We start from the raw sequence: 20,586 nt of genomic DNA on the forward strand, positions 1-20,586 counted from the left end.
AAATCTTAAAAAAAAAAAAAAAAAAAAAGACTCCTTAGCTAGAGGAGTCAGCAAGCATGATAAAAGAACTGCTTTACAACATCAAAATTTGGGTGGTTTGTAACACAACAAGAATAACTAGACCAAGACGGGGAAGGCGGATCTCTGTGAATTCCAGGACAGCATGGTGTACAGAGCAAGTTCCCAGAACAGCCAAGGCTGTTACACAGAGAAACCCTGTTTCAAAACCCCAAAAGGATGTTGGCGAGGATGCGGAGAAAGAGGAACACTCCTCCATTGCTGGTGGGATTGCAAACTGTTCAACCATTCTGGAAATCAGTCTGGAGGTTCCTCAGAAAATTGAAAATAGATCTACCTGAAGACTCAGCGATACAACTCTTGGGAATAATATACCCAAATGATGCCCTACAATGCCACAGGGACATGTATTCCACTATGTTCATTTGTGATATTTATGTTATTTGTGACAGCCAGAAGCTGGAAACAACCTAGATGTCCCACAACAGAAGAATGGATACAGAAAATGTGGTTCATTTACACAATGAAATATTACTCAGCTATTAAGAACGAGGACATCCTGACTTTTGCAGGGAAATGGATGAAACTAGAAAATATCATCCTAAGTGAGGTATCTCAGACCCAAAAGGAGATGCATAGTAAGTGGATATTAGCCAAAAATGAAAAAAAAAGAAAAAGAAAAAAAGATATAGTCTACAGAACTCAAAAAGTTGAAGTGCCCAAGTGAAGACTCCTCAGTCCCTTGGGAGTGGGAAGAAAGCAATCACAAGTGGGGAGGGAGAGAGGGACCTGGGAGGGAAAGTGGACAGGGAGGAGGGGAGTTTGGGGGGGGGGCTGATGTAGTATTGGGTGAAGGAAAAGGACTGAAGACCGGAGGGCCAGCAGAAAGAATGAAAACAGGCAACCTCAGGAGATAGAAGGTTGGGGGAATCCTCCAGAATGCACCAGAGACCTAGGAGGTGAGAGACTCTCAGGACTCAAAGAGAGGGACCTTAGATGAAATGCCTGACAGTAGGGAGAGGGAACTTATAGAGCCCACCTCCAGCAGGAAGACAAGGTATCAGATGAGTGAGAGGGGGGCCAGCCCACAGTCACATCTCTGACCCATAATTGTTCCTGTCTGTAAGAATTACAAGGATGGAAATGGAGAGGAGCCGGAGGAAAAGAAGGTCCAGCGACAGGCCCAAAGTGGGATCTAGCTCTAGGGAAGGTCCCAAGGCCTGACACTATTACTGAGGCTATGGAGTGCTCACAAAAAGGGATCTAGCATGACTGCACTCTGGAAGACCCAACAAGCAGCTGAAAGGGTCAGATGCAGATATTTGCACCCAACCAATGGACAGAAGCAGCTGACCCCTGTTGTTGAATTAGGTTAGGCAAAAAGAAGCTGAGGAGAAGGGTGATCCTGTAGGAGGATCAGCGGTCTTAATTCATCTGGACCTCCAAGATCTCTCAAACACTGGACCAAAAAACAGGCAGCATAAACCACCTAATATAAGCCCCCCAACACACATACTGTAGATGACTGCCCGGTCTGTGTTCATTCAGAGATGCAACTAACCCTCAAGAGACTGGAGGCCCCAGGCTGTTTAGATGTTAGGTGGGGTGGAGGGTGGGGACATCCACATGGAGACAGGGGTGTTGGGAAGAGCTATGGAATGTGGAACAGTCTGAGGGTGAACGGGGTGGGGGAATAAAATATGGATGTAAAAATATATAAATAAATTAATAAATACCCAAAAGGAATAACTAGACCAAGTACAGCAAAGAACAAGGACAAAAAGAAAGTAAACGGGGGAAAAAACAAAGTAAACAGCGTGTTGGCCTGCCCTTCCCAGGTGGTAATCAGCCTCTATCGGGGGTGCGCCATGTCTAACTGCAGCAAGCATACTTCATTCTGTACTTCAGGGATAGTGGCAGTATTTCTGTGGATGGGTGGGAGTGACATCATTTACACTGTCAAAAAACTGAATATGGTATCTATAATATTACCCTAGGCATTCTATATGAGATGTGTGAATAGCCATCTCTAACATCTCACAAGTGCCTGTGGCACCTGTACTGATTCCCTTCACTGGAGAACTAGGTACTCCATGCCAGCTTTTGTTTGCTTCCCAGGTTTTCTTGCTATGTTGGTTAGACTGCTCTAGAACTCCTGGGTTCCAGTGAGCTTCCTGCTTCAGCCTCCTGACTAGCTGGCAGTTCATGCTACCATACCCTACTCTTGTGACAGTTTTAATCTGTTGAAGAATAGTATATCTCTGAATAAAAAAAAATACAGGTTAGACATCTATAGCAGTGTCAAGCCCCACCCCCACAGTTTCATGTAGCCTAGGCTATCCTTGAACTCTCTAGAGTGAACTTAAACTAATGCCTCCATTTCCCCAGTGCTGGATTACAGGTCTGACTACATCTGGTTTGTACACTGAGGCAAACTTTACCTACCCAAACTATACCCACAGCCCTCACACATTCTCAATGGTGCCCATTTTCAGCTGTAAAATCTGGATCAAACTGAGGCATGCAGAATAAACAATTCATCCTTTACCTTCTACAATACTGGACTTGGCAAGGTATCCTGAAGAGGATTTCAGTGCGCCACTGAACACAAAGAAACTGGCGCCAGTCACTACAACAAACATGAAAATAGGTTAGTGAGGACAGACTGCTGAGACGGGCACTGACATAAACTGGGTATTCTAGGTATCATTATACAGAAAACAAAACAGCACTGTGTGTGACTAACCAATCAGTTGCAATGCTAACTAACCATAGGTGTGTGGAAGAATTAAGATACAATTAATCCTCTATCTTGCTGAACCCTTTCTCAATCAAGAAGAATTTTACAAAATTTCTTTTAAAATTTTACAAACTTTTTCAACAATTTTTTTTTTACAAATTTTATGAAAAAAATAATGTTCAGGTCCTATGGTTAGCTTGGCTTGCAGCATATTTCTGAAATAAGTGTTTATTGGAACAAAGCCTATTCACTTACATATTTTCTCAGGCAGTCCAGTGCTATAACTCTACTAGAGCCACTGGTGGCAAACACTGTCAAGGCTAAGATATTAATCACTTGGCTCTTCACAGGAAAGGTTTGTAACTCTTTATCTACCAATTTCCAAATTTTCTATTTTATAATCAAGTATATATTGAAGTTGTTTTAAAAAGGAAATAAAAAGAAGTGTCAACTGAAGAGCAAGATGAGGTCTGTTTAGCTACTTTATCTGCCAAGTAGAATTATTTTGCTTGTTTGTTTTGATGTTTTTATTTGCTTTGAGACAGGGTCTCACTCTGTAGTTCTGGCTGTGCTGTAACTCACTCTGTAGACCAGGCTGCTCTTAAACTCCCAGAGACCCACCTGTTTCCACCTCCTGAGTGCTGGGACTAAAGGTGTGCATCTCACTTCCCCAGGAGAGTTAGTTTAAAGGCCTATCTAGAATAAATACTTGGGGCTGGAAGACAGCTTAGTTGATAGACCTGCTTTATAACCATGAGGACCAGAGTCTGGCTCCTCTGCATCTGTAATTCAGGCGAGGGGATGGGGACAAGTGGCTCCCAGGAATCACCGGCCAACTAGTCTAGCCAAACAGTGGCTCCAGGTTCAATGAGAGATCCTGTCTCGGAAAATAAGTCTGAGGCTGGCTAGTTGACTCAGTAGGTAAAGGCACTTGTCATCAATCTGGTGACTTGATTTTTATCCCTGGGACCCATATGTTGGAAGGAGAAAAACTAATTATCTCAAATCGTTCTCTGACCCCCACACAAGCATAATTAATAAATGTTAAAAACAAACAAACAAACAAACAAACACAGTGAGCAAGCCACTGAAGAAGATACCTAATGCTGGTCTCAGGCTTCCACGTAGAAATGTACAAAGCTAAGCACATACACATTTCTATGCATGTGTACACACTCACATGAACTACCACTGTCTCTCCAAAATCTAAAGAACGTGATCATATTTAATTTTACAAAAACCTTACTATACTGCTCTTATTTTCCTACCTCTTTTTTGACTTTTTCATGACAGGGCTTCTCTGTGTAGCCCTGGCTGTCTAGAACTCACGCTGCAGACCAAGCTGGCCTTGAACTTGGAGATCCACCTGTCTCTACCTCCCAAGTGCTGGAATTAAAGGCATGCACCACCACCTGGCTATTTTCCTACAACTTAAACTGGACTGAACTAATCCAGTTTCCTACTGATTAATCCTATAAGGTAGTGATCCAGTCTTTATCAGATGCAGACACAAGCTAAGCATCTAGATAACTCTCAAAATTGCAAACCATGACTCAAACTGAGCCAACTGTGGCTTCCTGTGACTTTTGCTCACTGGATACTGCTCTGTACATTACTATTTCTAAGGCCTCATATCTGTTAGTTAACCACTGTACAACTGAGCTGCATCCTTAGCTACCTTCTTTCTAAATGGTTCTAGATTTTGTAGCTATTAGAGAATAAACTGAATCTTTATTTTCACATTTAAAAAAGAAGTAGCTAATTCTTCATCTCCTTCCACAGGGAATGCTTCACAAAATACACAAGGAACAAAAGGAACAGTTTTAGTAGGAACAGGGAGGGAAATTAAGTTTGTGGTTCAAAACTTTGGGAAAAGTTAGATAGACATCATTCTTCTCTTGAGAAAACCAGACTGAAGGCAGGCAACATATCAAATGGCTTAAATTTACTTAACACAGGTTTCCCAGATTTAAGACTTTATGTAAATACTGCATCTATCTACCTATCATTCTACCTACATATCTGTCTGTCTGTCTGTCCATCCGTCTGTCCATCCATTATTTTGAGACAGGATCCCTCTACACGGCACCAGACCTGACAATGAGACCATTTCAAATCATAGGACCTGAGGGGCATTTTGGGTACTGTCATCTGAACAAGGCTTCTTGAATTCAAGTGTTCTGAAACCACTCATCTTTTAAGATCTCAGGTCAGCAGCCATATCTGAGAGTAGTATTCCTTTGTAAGTGGTGAGCCCACACTTAGAGCCAAAAGTCTTCCTTCAGATGCAAATGAGCCGATTCATCTGCATCTCTGAACTACAAATGCTATCTACTCTTACTCTCAATACAGCACCTAGTCTCAGCTTCAGGTACCAATGTTGGCCTCTTAATATCCGAAGACAGCTCTAAAATTTTCTTTTAAAAATATTTATTTTTGTTATTTAAATTGTGTATGTGGGAGGAGGGGGCAAGCCTACACACTTGAGATCCTGCAGGTAAGTGCAGAGCCCAGAGGCACTGGCTTCCCCTGGCGCTGGATGACAGGTGACCCTGCCCTGTGTGGGTGCAGGGAAAGGAAAACGTCTTCTGAAGGAGCTGTCCTGATTGAGCCAGGAGTGGTGACACTTGCCTTTAACTGCAACTGTTGGGAGGTGGAGGTGGAGGCAGAGGCAGGCAGATCTCAAGCAAGTTCCAGTACAGCCCAGAGTACACAGAGAAACCCTGTCTTGACAAACAAATAAAAAAATGAGTGAATGCAAAGGGAAAGAGCTGCATGGGTGCTTAGCTGCTGAGCCAGCTCTCCAGCCCCGACAGGTTGTTAAAAAAATGATTCCCTCTATACCAAAGATTCCTTTTGCAAATGTTAAGACTCAAAGAGCCAGATAGCTACTTGAGTAGGGAAAATAATCCTCAAAATATACTTGAAAAAGTTAATTTGTGGTCATATATATACTAGAAAATAGGTGATAGAGATCTGAGACATCCAATACTTCAACAGAATAACCTTCCATTATAAAAATTCTCCACTGTGCCAGGTATGGTGGTATATACCTTTAATCTCAGCAACTCACTAGGCAGAGGCCAGCCTAATCACATAATGAATTCCAGGTCAGCTGGTAGTACATGGTGGGACCCTGCTACAAACTTTAATAATTAAAATACAATAGGGGCTGGAGAGATGGCTCAGTGGTTAAGAGCATTCTCTGTTCTTCCACAGGACCCATTGTGGCTGGCTTGCAATGTCTGGAGTTCTAGGCCCAGGGGGTCCAATGTACTCTTCTCAACTTTGTTGGAACCAGACATAAATGTAGACAAAACACCCATACATATATAATAATAAATCATTTAAATGAGTGAACAAATGAATACAAGATTCCTCCTGGAGTTGGACTGCTTACCTTTCCTGGGCTGATTGTGAATACTGATGGCCTGGGTTTGATAGTTTCCATCATCGTTCTGTACACACACAAGATGAGAATCTGCCTTTTCATTGAAGCAGGCACCTCCCGCCAGGACGTGTTCATTGGATTTGTTCATGGCTTTCATCATCTGCAATTAAAGAGCAGGGTTAGCCTTTTCTGCAAGGAAGGGTAACTTCTAACATGGTAAACCACCACCTTCTCGAAGACAAAAAGTCAGTCGCAGTTAGTTTAGAAATACCAAAGTTCCCTATGCAATTTAGACATATAAGCAATGTATATTTTGCAATTATTTTGTCTGTTGTTGTTATTGAGACATGGTCTCACTATGTAGATGGCCTAGAACTCTTATGTAAACCAGGCTGGCCTTGAATTCTTAGGCATCCACTTGCCTCTGTCTTCAGCGTGCTAGGATTAAAGGTGTGCATCACCATGTCCAACTGTTTTGTCTTTTCCAAGTTACAAACTGGTGAAGTGTAGTAGTTTCTCTACTCGCTGCACTCTGTGAGGACACACACTCTTAAATTCTACTTCTAAAACAATGTACCAACTTATCTGCATCTTGCACCTTTTTCAATATCGAAACTAAGACTTTTCTCTAGACAGTTATGAAATTCATTTAGTTAATTGTAATAACATATCTTTGAGTTCCTTAATGAATTTTAATGTCTAGCTGTATCCTTTTCAAAACAGTAAAGATGGTAATTATAAATTTAACTGGAAAAGCACATGGGAGCTAGGGATGTAGTTGCCTGGAGCACTCACTGGGCAAGTATGAACATGAGTTTAGATCCCAGCACTTATAAGATAAAGAGGTAGGTATGGTTATGACTTCCTGCAACTCCTGTGCATAGGAGGGTCAGAGGCAGGAGGGTTGCTGTGACTTCGTGGCCATTAGGTTCTATAAAAGATCCTTTTTCAAGAGAACATGGTAGACATCAGGACAGAAGACATCCTGTTCTGGTATTTGCATGTGCACAGACATATGCACACACAAGAGAAAAAGAAAGTTCCTGGGCCATTTCTTTTTTTTTTTTTTTAAAGACCAAACTTCCCTGGATGTTAAACTCCAGCTAGATTAAGTTAGTGTTCATTTTCCTCATTTTTCCTTTATGTTTTCACATCTGTTTAACTTACTGTTCTTTTTTAAATGCCCTATCCTTTCAACAGTTAATCTGAATCTTGTTACAGTCTCCATTTCTATCTCTGTGATAAATAGCAACACCATTTCCTTCCTGTACCCATTCATCTGCTCTGTTTCTAAGCATTCCCAAGTGTTTTGTATAAACTGAACCACATAAAATATGACCATCTGATCTAGCTATGCTTCTCAGCATAAGGGTTATTGTTGTGGTTGCTTGTTTATATTTATTTTATTTTTATGTGTATTATGCTTTGTCTGAATGTATGTATGTGCACCATGTGTGTGCCTGGTGTCTGTGGGGGTTAGAAGAAAAAGCCAGACCATCCCCTCGAACTGGAGTTATAGACAATTGTGAACTGCTATGTGGGAGCTTACTATTGAACCTGGGTTCCTCTACAGGAACATGTGCATCTAACCACCAAGCCACCTCTCCATATCTCAGACCATCAGCACAATGCTTTGAAGGCTCATTCAAATTATAACATAGAACAGTGTTTTATTTTGGGTTTTGTTTATTTGTCTGTTTGTTTGAGGCATAGTTTCTCTGTGTAGCCCAGGCTGTCTCAGAACTTGCTTTGTAAACCAGGCTGGCCTTGAACTCACTGATCTGCCTGCCTCTGCCTCTTGAGTGCTAGAATTAAAGGTGTGTGCTACCACCACCTACCTCACTATTTCATTTTTAAAAAAGTTTGTGTGTGTGTTTACTTACCTTTGGAAAACAACTATGTAGTCTGTTGTGCTTTGAATGCCCCATAGACTCATATATTTAACTTTTAGGCACCAGGATGCAGCACTATTGGAAAGGATTGGAAGGATTTGGAGGTGTGGCCTTGTTGGAGGAAGTGTATTACTGGGGATAAACTTTGAGGTTTCAAAAACCCATGCCAACCCCAGAGACTTCTCAGACTGTAGACCAGGGTGTACCCTCAGGTCCAGCACCTGCCTGCATGCCACCAACCTACCCACCATGATGAAAATAAACATCTGAAACTCTAAGCAAGTCCTCAATTAAATGCTTTCTTTTATAAGAGTTGCCTTGGTCATGGTGTCCCTTCACAGCAACAAAACAGTAACCAAGACACATTCCTTTGCTCATTTTGTAGTGACATTGTTTATTTTTTGCTGCTGAGTTGTCTGCTCGCTTTCATTTTTGGCAGGGGCCAGGGTTATGAGATATTGTCTCATGTAGTTCAGATTGGCTTCCAACTCACTATATAGCCGTGTAGCTGAGAATTGTTTTGCTCTTGTCTCTGTCTCCCAGTGCTGGGATTATAGTGTGTAACTTTATGGTTTTATTGCTTTTATTTAGTTTGCTGGTCCATTGTTATTCTGGCTCTGAGTAAGTAAAATTTACTTGTTTTTAACATCCTTGTTTGAGATGTCTTTAGCAAAACACACACTGGTTTTATCAGTTTTGTTGAGGTTTTTTGGCTACCAGGCACTAGGAAAGGCTAACTACATTCCCCTTCCCATATCCATCCTATTCTGTGTCAGCAGAGGGGTCAGCATGAAGTGTAAGATGTGCAACCTTGAGTAAGTCTGTGAGTCAGATAACAGACAAAAAAGAATGGCGAAAATATAAAGGAAAAGTGCCATGACTATTTTGTGAAACCCAAAGAGTTCAAAGCTTTTGTGTTTCACCATCTTCCGTGTGGAGGCACAGTTGTGTTAGTGCCATCTGTGGAAGGTCTCTTGCCATTGAGGGGTCCCTACAGCACCCTTGTTCACACCAACTAGCCACACATAGAAGAATCTCTCAGTCCTAAATTCTATTCTATGCCAGCACAGCACTGTATACCTCGTAATACATTTTAAATATCTAGTGACTTCTTTTGTGATTGGGTTACCTCACTCAGGATGATATCCTCTAGATATCCTCCATTTGCCCAAGAATTTCATAAATTCATTGTTTTTAATAGCTGAGTAGTACTCCATTGTATAAATGTACCACATTTTCTGTATCCATTCCTCTGTTGAGGGACATCTGGGTTCTTTCTAGCTTCTGGCATGCTATGAACATAGTGGAGCATGTGTCCTTATTACCAGTTGGAACATCTTCTAGGTATATGCCCAGGAGAGGTATTGCTGGATCTTCCAGTAGTACTATGTCCAATTTTCTGAGGAACTGCCAGACTGACTTCCAGAGTGGTTATACAAGCTTGCAATCCCACCAGCAATGGAGGAGTGTTCCTCTTTCTCCACCATCCTCGCCAGCATCTGCTGTCACCTGAATTTTTGATCTTAGCCATTCTGACTGGTGTTGAGGTGGAATCTCAAGGTTGTTTTGATTTGCATTTCCCTGATGATTAAGGATGTTGAACATTTTTTTCAGGTGCTTCTCAGCCATTCGTATTCCTCAGTTGAGAGATCTTTGTTTAGCTCTGTACCCCATTTTTAATGAGGTTATTTGAATTTCTGGAGTCCAGCTTCTTGAGCTCTTTGTATATATTGGATATTAGTCCCCTATCAGATTTGGGATTGGTAAAAATCCTTTCCCAATCTGTTGGTGGCCTTTTTGTCTTATTGACAGTGTCTTTTCCCTTACAGAAGCTTTGCAATTTTATGAGGTCCCATTTGTCGACTCTTGATCTTACAGCACAAGCCATTGCTGTTCTGTTTAGGAATTTTTCCCCTATGCCCATATCTTCGAGGCTTTTCCCCACTTTCTCCTCTATACATTTCAGTGTTTCTGGTTTTATGTGGGGGTCTTTGATCCACTTAGACTTGAGCTTTGTACAAGGAGATAAGAATGGATCAATTTGCATTATTCTGCATGATAACCACCAGTTGTACCAGCACCATTTATTGAACTCTATGTTTTTTAAATAAACATTTTAATTTAGTTTATTTATTTTGTGTGTGTGTGTGTGAGAGAGAGAGAGAGAGAGAGAGAGAGAAGACAACTTTATGGAGTTGGTTCTTTCCTTTTATCATGTAGATCCCAGGAGATCAAATGCAGGTGGTCAGACCTGGCAGCAAGGGCCTTTGCGATATAAGACATAGTACTTCTTAAATGCAAACTTAAATCAGTAGGCTTATACAAGCTAGAGTCTACTGGAGACTAATTTATCATTTGCAATTTGCATCTGTATCATGTGAAAGGGAGATGACTACATGTAGCAATTTAAAGAGAGCCACATCCATCATTTCCTCCAAAGCATGACGCTAAAGAGGTTTCTAATTGTGTTTACACTAAGCAGACCTAGAAACATGTTCAATTCAAGCATGCTGAATAAATTACCCGGCACTGAAGGAAATCACTTCCTTGATTCATCTGGATGCTAATTACAAGTCCAACAGGGTAAACTTCTATTCTCCCTAGAGCTGAATTAGCATATTTTATTTTCCTTTAAAATTATGTTCATTTCAAAAGAAGATTTTCCCAGATAGATTTTTACTAACCATGAAATACACTTATGCTTATCACCTGATGATGAGTGCTTGACTGTCTTCCTTGTGTTATTTCTGTACTCCAGCAATTTAAATTCCGTATCGCTTCTATCTATCCCTTTCTCAATACTAGTGTATATACTTTATCCACAGTAATCTGATTATATTTTTCCTAGATATACCTGGATTTCATGTAATCTTAACTGCTTTGATTATTTCTATATAATATTCAAAGCCCAGCTCTGATGTTATACTTTATCTTGTTTACCACTTAGAATCATGATTCTGATGTTCTAGTCCCAAACTAAATTTTCCTGTCTGCCTCCCTTCCTAACTATACCCAAATATGCTTCTTACTTGCAAGAGTCCTACTTCTCACACTTTCTTTTTCTCTTTCTCTCTTTTTCTTTCTCTCTCTCTCTCTAAACTAAAAAAAAAAATAAATAAATAAGCCGGGTTCTCTCTCTCTCTTTTTCTTTCTTATTTCCTTTCTTCCTTTTGATTTTATTTTTTATTTTGAGACATGGTCTTACTATGGAGTTTAGGTTGATTGTGAACTCATGATCCTTCTTCAGCCTCCTGAAGTGTTGGGAGTATAAGCAAGGACTACTATGCCTGGATTTAGGACTACTCCCCAACACCCCACATGTTTTAGTGATTGCTCTGGAATTAAAGGAGAATTTGTGCTAAACCATTACATTTTCTTACCAGTAAGAGGGTCAATATAAACATCTCATGTGGTAAGCTGATATACTTATCCTAACCCAAAGCAATGTATGCAAACGGAGATCAGCCTCTATGTAATTACAAAACTATATACTAAATTCTTTTTTAGTGGTTAAAAATAGTTCACATAGGAAAGGAAGACAAGGCAGTATAAAAGTGTCTTAGTTACTGTTCTATTGCTGGGAAGAAACACCATGACCAAGGCAATTTATAGAAGAAAGCATTTAATTGGAGGTTTGCTTACTATTTCAGAGGACTAGTTCTTTACCATCATGGCAGATAGACAGCATCGAAAGCACATGTGCTGGAAACACAAGTTATAGGCAGAGAGAGAGAGAGAGAGAGAGAGAGAGAGAGAGAGAGAGAGAGAGAGAGAGAGAGAGAGAGAGAGAGAGAGAGAGAGAGAGACTGGCATGGGCTTTGAAATCTCAAGTCCAGCCCCAGTGACAAAACTCCAACAAGGCCACACATCCCAATTCTTCCCAAACAGATCCTGTAACTGAGGATGACTAATTCAAATAGGTGAGCCCATGGGGCCATTCACATTCAAACTGCTACAGTCAGAATCAGTTTCAGTGTTGTCACTAAGATCTGTGTCATTTTACTCATACACGTGGCCAGAAGCAGTCCCTGGCAACCAAGCAGGTACATATATTTAAGACTCTCTAATGGATAAGTTGCAGGATATTTGATCACATTGTGATCCCTGGGATTGTGTTACTTACAGGAAAAATCTGTTTTTAGCTGTGGTGTGGCCCAGCCTTAGCATACTCCTTTAATTGAAGAACTTTCTGCTTTAATATTATACACAACATTAAATAAAGCCAACTATAAGTCAAGAGGTAAGAGCAACCAGTTGAAGGGAAGTGAGCATGAGATTATTAAGAAAAAACACTGAGTAAGAGGGAGTTAGGAGGATGGACAGACACACAGAAGGTAGAAGTGGGACATTCAGTTTGAAGGAGGTTTTTGAGACAGTGAGAGAGGGGCATTCTTGATGAGACATTGCTGAGGAGGAAGGTCAGCTGGGTGCTTTCTCTGCCTCTCTGAGCAGCAGGATTTCACCCCAACATCTGGCTCCCAGGTCTTCATTGGTAAAATCAAACGATTGAGATTTTGTTTAAAAAAAAAACAAAACCAACATTTGGTGTTCCAACACATAACAGGACCACGACCACATGGTCAGAGAAATCATGCCAGCTGTGAACAAAATAAGAAGCCACCAGATTTGGTAAGTCATCTGGAAGTCCTCAAGGAGAGAGTTAAGTAATACTGAAAAGAAAATTCTCTCCTACCTTAAGTATGAAAAATATCATAATATAGGGAATTAGGACCCTGTATAGTGCTATTTTAGATGGTGTGAAAATACTAGAAGAAAATGAAAAGATAAATGACTTAATTGAAATTGACATAATACTGGTGATAATTACTATCAGTCTAGTAATTAATATTTATCCTTAAGAGCCATGGTGGTTTTTTGTGCCAAATATGAAAAATGGATAAGATGCAAGCTTTAGAAAGACTTATAGATGAAAATAACAGAAAAATTCAGACAAAGACAGAGGAATTTAGACAAGAACTTATGGTACCACTGCATGATGAAACTAAAAAGGGGTGGCCCTAAGTTGTTAGAAAACCAACCTTAGTTTATCCAGATACTGTACAAGAACTACCAGCAGACAATAGGTACCCCAAGGGTATGAAGAAACTAAATGGAATCCTATAGACATATTCGATTTGAGGAAATTTAAGAAAACAATTGTTTTGGATGGTGTGTATTCACCCTATTTGAAGCACTTAGTTTGTGGGCATCTCAGAATTATCCCTCAAGACTAGAAAGATTTGACAACAGCAGTATTAGAGGGTTCTCTTGAGCTGGTGAGATGGCTCAGCAGTCAAGAGCACTGACTGTTCTTCCAGAGGGCCTGAGTTCAATCCCCAGCATCCATTTGGTGGCTCACAACCATCTATAATGAGACCTGATGCCCTTCTGGTGTGTCTTAAGATAGCTACAGTATACTCATATACATAAAATAAATAAATAAATCTTTACAAAAATATTAGAGGGTTCTCAGATACAATGGAAGAGGAAGCTAGGGTCATAGGATAGTGACTTAGGGCCAGAGGTCTCAATATTTCCCAAGCTCAGGTGCTATGTGAAGGTTAGTATGCCGAGTTACAAAGGCAGCTTGACTTTGATGATCATACCTTGACACTGTGTTGTTTTAACAGCTTTAAATGCTTGGGACAAGGTTGAAAAATCAGGAAAGAGGTCTGAGTCATATACTAAAATTATACAAGGCCTAAAATAAGCCTTTACTTACTTTTTTTTGCAAAGATTGACTTCATCTGTAAATAGAATAGTATCAGATTCAGAAGTCAGAAAAATACCAACTGAATCACTGGCTTTTGAAAATGCTAATCCAGAATGCAAAAGGGTGATTAGGTCTTTAAAGATGAGATTAACACCAATAGATAAATGGATTAGAAATACGGCTGATATTGGATCTTATGTTTATGATGCTACTCTGATAGGAGAAAGTTTTAAGAAAAATCAAAACATCAGATGTTTTACTTGTGGTAACCAAGGTCATCTGGAAAGGGACTGTAGGCAAGATGATCCTGGAAACACTGTTTTTTTTGTTTTTGTTTTTGTTTTCTAGAGATAACCCAAAAAGAAGGCCCTAACAGAAGGTGTGGTAAATAAAGGCCGGTATTGGACTAATAAACACAGATCAACAAGGGACAGCCAAGGTAATCCTTTGCCATGGGAAACACCCTAGGGGGCCTCCGTCAGGTCCTGATATCCAATTTGATTCAATCATTTCCATATCTACAGAGCAGCTAAAGTCAATGCCTGTTGTTAAAAACAACACTGTTCTGGATGAAATCAAGGACATAGTAACTTCAGTAAATAAAACAAAAAATTCAGGAGAAACAAGAAAACAAATACTTTGGCAAATTGCTAAAAATGATCAGAGGCCAAATCCAAAAATACACATAAATGGCATTGAAATTTAAGGTTTAGTAGACAAAGGTGCAGATGTAACAATAATTCCACCAAAATCTTTGCACCTTCAGGAGGTAAATAATCGGCTTCTAGAGACTGGAACTTTATTTCAGGTGAAACAAAGTCCAAGATCGGTTGAGTTTATAGGGCCAGAAGGACAAAGAGAAAAATTAAAGCCATATATGGCTAACAGAGTCATGAATTTATGGGAATGTGATTTGTTGTAGCAATGCAAAACACAGATAAACATTCCCCCAATCTCAGAAACAAACCATAAAATAACAAATGCTTCTGAGAAAAATATTAAACAGACTCTTCAGGTCATACAACAGCAGTTGCAGAGACACTGGCTAGCAGAGCAAAACTTCTGAGTTAACTGGCCTGTGTGTTTTTAAAGATGTGCTGCCCTCCGAGTGAAAACTGGGCTATGTGTTAGGTTGAAGAAGAAATTTTGTCTTTTTTTTCCATAGGAGGAGAAAAGCTGTGGATACATCAAGTGATAGACTAGATCTGAACAGTAGAGACGTACTGAATAAGGAGAGTCCATAGTTTATCAGACAGCTTGGTCATTTAGTCCAAACTAACTCATAAAGACTAACAAATGCTTTTCATATGATCATGCAGGAAAAAATAAAAAATAGTATTTTTGAATAATTTACCAAAGGCACACTTGCCTTACTGGAATAAAATGCTTTTGAAAAGGATGTTTGCTGTTTAGTATTAAAAAACACAGTTAAGAGATTAAAATAGTGTTAAGTAAATTCAAAGGGTTACTATAATTATAACTTGTTTTCTAAATCTTTAAGAGTTGGAGCAATTTGGAGCTAAGATATAATATATGAGCAGGGCAATGGTAGCCATGCCTTTAATCCTAGCAAAGACAGGCTGATCTCTATAAATTAGTTATTTTCTAAATTCTGGAGTTACAGAGAACAAGGCAGTGGTGGCACACACCTTTAATCCCACCACCCAGGGACAAAACTCAGATACAGTTCCTAATTGGTATGTTTGCATGTTAGAGAAATCAAATACTATATTTACAGATTATCATAAAGACCCTCTCAATGGTTACTAGAAAGGGAGCTAGTTTCCAGTGGGGACAGGAACAAAGAGCAGCTTTTGTGACTGCCAGTAAGCTCATTTCTGTGCATATAACCCTGATCAATATTGAACCAGATTATATTCTAATTATGGGTATCAGATTTATTGGTGAACTGGCAACTGGAGACCCTTCATAAAGCAAAAAGGAGTCCACCAACATTTGCCTGTTGGCTTCTATTACAAATACTTTCCATATATGAAGAATAATTATTCCCCTGCAGCCAGGAGAAGGCAGAGTAAAGTCCAATGTGGGGAGTCCACAGTGGATCCATCTTCTCTCTGGGTAGCCAAGAGCTGTTGGCATAGTACCTAGAGAGGGAGTTAGGAACTGGGGGTCCACAGGTCTACCTTTCCCTCCAGGCATCTGTATGACAGGTGGAGAGGGGAAGGGCAGAGCCCAGGATGGGCAGAACCCAATCTGACTGAGTGACTACAGAGAGCATGGAGAGGCTTGAGGAGAGAAGACCTTCCCTGGGAGTCTTGGCCGTGGCTCTTTATGATGAAGACCTTCCCCCGAGCTAAAATCCTTAATGAAGAGATGATCCCTGCTTGTTCATACTGGTTTATTTGATGGTGGGTAAGAATGCACTCATCTTTTTGGGGGGTGAACCAGGGATTAAATACCTTTTGCAGGAAGGGAAGTTCATTGGCTGAATACTCGGGCCTATCTAGATACCTCATCAGCATGGAGAACGCCAGGTTTTTATGCTATGTGACTGACTGAGATAGTCCTCTCAGTGGGGTGTCACACCAGGTTTTTATGCTATGTGACTGACTGAGATGGTCCTCTCAGTGGGGTGTCATGGTTATGGGTTCCAGAGCAGTAGAGACAGGTAGGAAATGGCTCTACCCCTGTCATTCTCATTTTTGAGATTCCTGGAGTGTGAGTGCATTCAGCCTTACACTTATGCCTGTCTGGTAACAAGGTCTCACATGCTCTACATCTCTGAGAAACAAACCTGGACATTTTAAGAGGCATGGAAAACCTTATATTCAGTCACTGCCTTATGTCCTAAGGGTGGACTTACAATGATGGACTGGACACTTCAAAGGCAGAGTCCTTTATGTTGACTGCTGTGCTCTACCTAGCCAGGATTGCCACTTAGCTGAAAAACACTACTGCTGAGTTCATAGAAGAATGACACAACATCTTCCGGAACTTTGAACTGAGACTGTTAAATACAACCAAGCTGGACGCTGTCAAAGTTTCGTAGAAACAGCTTCATTATTGTAAACAGTGTTACTGTGTTAGAATTAAAATCTTTCCTTTTTATTTAAACACTGTGAACCCTGAGGCTGTGTTATCTACTGGAAAAACCTGTCTCTAGTTGTGGCGTGGCTCAGCCCTAGCACACACCTTTAATCTAAGACCTTTATTTTTATTGTAAATAGAATTAAATAAAGTTAAGCATAGGTCAAGAGGCAGAACAAGCAACCAAAACCATAGAGAGTAAGAAGGAGCCAAGATGGATGGAGAGACAGGAAGTGGAAGGGAGGGACATCCAGTTTGAAAGAAAGGTGAGACAGTATTAGTTATATGGTATTATGGCTTTCCTAAATTACTTCATTTAAATTGTGCTGTAGAATAGACCCTATCTTCAAATAAGGTCACCTCATTAGCAACTGATATCTTTTATTCTGTGTATGCAAATATGTGCCTCTGCATCTATATGTGTTTCTGGTGCTTTCTCTTTGGCTTTTTCTTCTGGTAGTTTGTGTGTTTCATCCTATTCCAGTTTGTTTGGTTTTATTTTTATCTTATGTTGCCTTACATTACTTTATTATTTTTTAGACTCATGCTTGCATTCTGAGAGAGAAAGAGAGAAGGGGTATAGATTTGAGTGAGTGGGAAGTCAAAGAAGATCTGGAAGGAATTGGGAGGAGGGGAAACCTTAATCAGAACATATTTATGAAAAAGAAGTCTAAACCCGGCAGTGGTGGTGCACGCCTTTAATCCCAGCACTTGCAAGGCAGAGGCAGGTGGATTTCTGAGTTTGAGGCCATCCTTGTCTACAGAGTGAGTACCAGGACAGCAAGGGCTACAAAGAGAAACCCTGTCTCGAAAAGCCAAAAAAAAAAAAAAAGAAAAGAAAAAGAAAAAAGAAAAAAGAAGTCTATTTTCAACTAAAAAAGCAAAACAAATGAACAACAAATTATTTGTTATACTAGGGAAAAAAAGAAAAAATAAATTCCACCAGAAATTTTATAGCTATGCTATAGCTAACTTTATGCTTTTTAATAAAAATGCAACATTATCACAATATTGAAAGATCAAATGACATAACCAATTACTATAAAAGTCTGGAATTTATCACTCTACTTTTCTATAATAAAATTTTACATAAATGAATTAAATAAAATTTAATACAAACTGAGTTTACTACAATTGAAGATGAAATTTACATTCAATTATACACACAATTTTTTCAATTATGAAAAAAAAATGCCCCTTCATGGTAAAAAATCTTACCTCATTATATCTGTTGCTGGGAATTTTGATGCTTGTTTTTCGAACTTCCATATCAACCACTAAACCTTGGACAACTGGCAGAGTATACTGGTAATTTCGGAAGTCCTGAGCAAAGCAGAAATAAGAAGAACATGACAAAATGGTAGGGTTTGATTTATAGTAATAAAAGTGGCACGGACAGAAATGATGACACTACCGGATAAACTTACTTATTTAAACAACTAGAGGATGACACAATGGAAGTCCTCACTGTCTGCAGTCTAGCTCTAAGCCCACAAGGCAGTAAACCAGAGGGCTTCCTTCCGTCCTTACCCATAATATTAAATAAACTATTACTCTGTTTTATTGATACTTAACAGTTTTATATGTATTTTTTTAGTGGTCTGTCTTTTAATTACAAGTAGGTATAGGCTCTAACTTGTTTTGTTCTTGTACCTGCAGAGCCCAGCACATGTTAGGTATGCAGTGAGTATTTGTAGGCACACTGTGTGTGTGGCTATCCAGGCTGGCGGAAGCACCAGAAGCACAAGTCAGGTCTAAGATGAAGTCTATTTAGCTGGATGCCATTGCTTCTTATATGTCATCACTAAAGGGCTTGATATTATTTTTCTTCTCTTTCTTTAGTTATTTTCTAGACACAGTTTTGTTATGTAGCCAAGTTGCCTTGGAACTTACTATGGAGTAAGTTTGCAGGCCAGCCTTGATTTCATAGTTCTTTGGCCTCAGCCTTCTCAGAGCTGAGATTACAGATCTGAGTCACCACACCTGATACCACAAAATGTTTGACTTCTATTCTGAGGAAGTGTCTGGCCTGTTTTTATTTCTTTATGAAGACTAAGTAGACAGAAAGGATAAAGGAGAGGAGATGCGCATAATAGAAATAACTCAGGGAAGAGACAGTGATTCCGTAAACTGTTAACAGTTCAAAAGAGAGGGAAAATCTGTCAGATTAAGAAAAAACTGACGCCGGGCAGTGGGGGCGCACACCTTTAATCCCGGCACTTGGGAGGCAGAGGCAGGCGGATTTCTGAGTTTGAGGCCAGCCTGGTCTACAGATTGAGTTCCAGGACAGCCAGGGCTACACAGAGAAACCCTGTCTCAAAAAAACCAAAAGAAAAAAGAAAAAACTGACAATATTTGTCATGGGATTGGACATGGAATATGATCAAAGAAGAATTTTTAAATCACTCTGAATTTTATTAATAGCTGGAATAAGAAGCTGAAACTCACAATCATGGAGACACAGGCTAGAACGGGAAGAGGAGGGCATTTCTTTTTTTTCTTTTTTTTTTTTTTTTAAAGATTTATTTATTATATGTAAGTACACTGTAGCTGTCTTCAGACACTCCAGAAGAGGGCACCAGATCTCATTGCAGATGGTTGTGAGCCACCATGTGGTTGCTGGGATTTGAACTCTGGACCTTCGGAAGAGCAGTCGGGTGCTCTTACCCACTGAGCCATCTCACCAGCCCGAGGAGGGCATTTCTAAGTACTTTGACTGTGCTACTTGCAACAGAGCACAAGACTACTGATGGGAAACAAAAATACCCAGCTCTCCACACACTAAAATCACAGTGCCTGGTCTCAAACTTGTGATGATCCCTCTGCCTCACCACTGTAACTGGGGAGGATCACAGGCCGGAGTCACAAAAACTTGACTTTCAGATGTTTTAAAAAGATAGCTGGGTTTAAAAAGTAAAGGAGTGTGATGGTTAATATTGTCACCTTGACTAGATCCAGAGTCACACAGGAGACAAACTCCTAGGAACACCTGAAAGGGATTATTTAGATTAGGTTAGCCTCTGGATTTGTCTGTGAGGGATTATCTAGATTCAGTTAATGGAGGTGGGATGACCCAATTTAACGTGGGAGGCATCATTCAAGGGTTGGAGGTCCTGGACTCAGTAAAAAGGAGACAGTAGGCTGAGCACTAGCACTGGTCATGGTCTGCTTCTCTAGATGCAGCGTGACCAGCTGCCGCTAATTCCTACTGCTGTGACTTTCCCACAGAGACGGGCAAAAATTCTTTCTCTCTTAAAAAAGAACTTCCAGCACACACTCATCCCCCACCCCACAGTTTTTTTGTTTTTGTTTTTTTTAAAAAACAAAAATCAGTGGTTCGTGCCTGTAATCCCAGCTACTCTAGAGGCTGAGGCTGAAGGACCACAAATGGTCATGAACAATTAAATGAGATGGCCTCAAACTAAAAATGTAATGAGGCTAAGGGCAATAACAGGGCAACAACAACAACAAAATAGGGCAACAATCTTACTAGCTAATAAATAGGGATGATGGGGCTAAGCAAACCGCTCAATGGGTAAAAGTGCTTCTTGTGAAAGCATGAAGACTTGAGTTTGAATTACAAGAACCCATGTAAAAGTTTGGCTCATGGTGTATGTTTTTGTGATCCCAATACCTGTACATGCAGGAGACAGGAGGCAAAGGCAGGAAGGAACCCTGGAAACTCAAGGGCCAGCAAGTCTGTGTGCAATGGTGGATATCAAGGGCCAGCAAGTCTGTATGCAATGGTGGATATCAAGGGCCAGCAAGTCTGTATGCAATGGTG

General features: G+C 40.1%; 1 protein-coding gene across 2 annotated transcripts in view; it reads right to left on the reverse strand.

Annotated features, from left to right (window-relative positions):
- Positions 1-20,586, reverse strand: part of Zfyve9 (zinc finger FYVE-type containing 9) — a 143,926-nt gene that overhangs the window by 16,806 nt on the left and 106,534 nt on the right. For both annotated transcript variants that reach the window (XM_029476023.1, XM_021160572.2), the window contains 3 exons: positions 18,021-18,125; positions 6,159-6,309; positions 2,567-2,647 (listed from right to left, as the gene is read on the reverse strand). In XM_029476023.1, coding sequence (XP_029331883.1) covers positions 2,567-2,647; positions 6,159-6,309; positions 18,021-18,125 — 337 coding nt within the window. The remainder of the gene's footprint in view (positions 1-2,566; positions 2,648-6,158; positions 6,310-18,020; positions 18,126-20,586) is intronic.

The sequence above is a fragment of the Mus caroli genome, chromosome 4 (genome assembly GCF_900094665.2).
Source record: "Mus caroli chromosome 4, CAROLI_EIJ_v1.1, whole genome shotgun sequence".
NCBI classification, from domain to species: domain Eukaryota; kingdom Metazoa; phylum Chordata; class Mammalia; order Rodentia; family Muridae; genus Mus; species Mus caroli.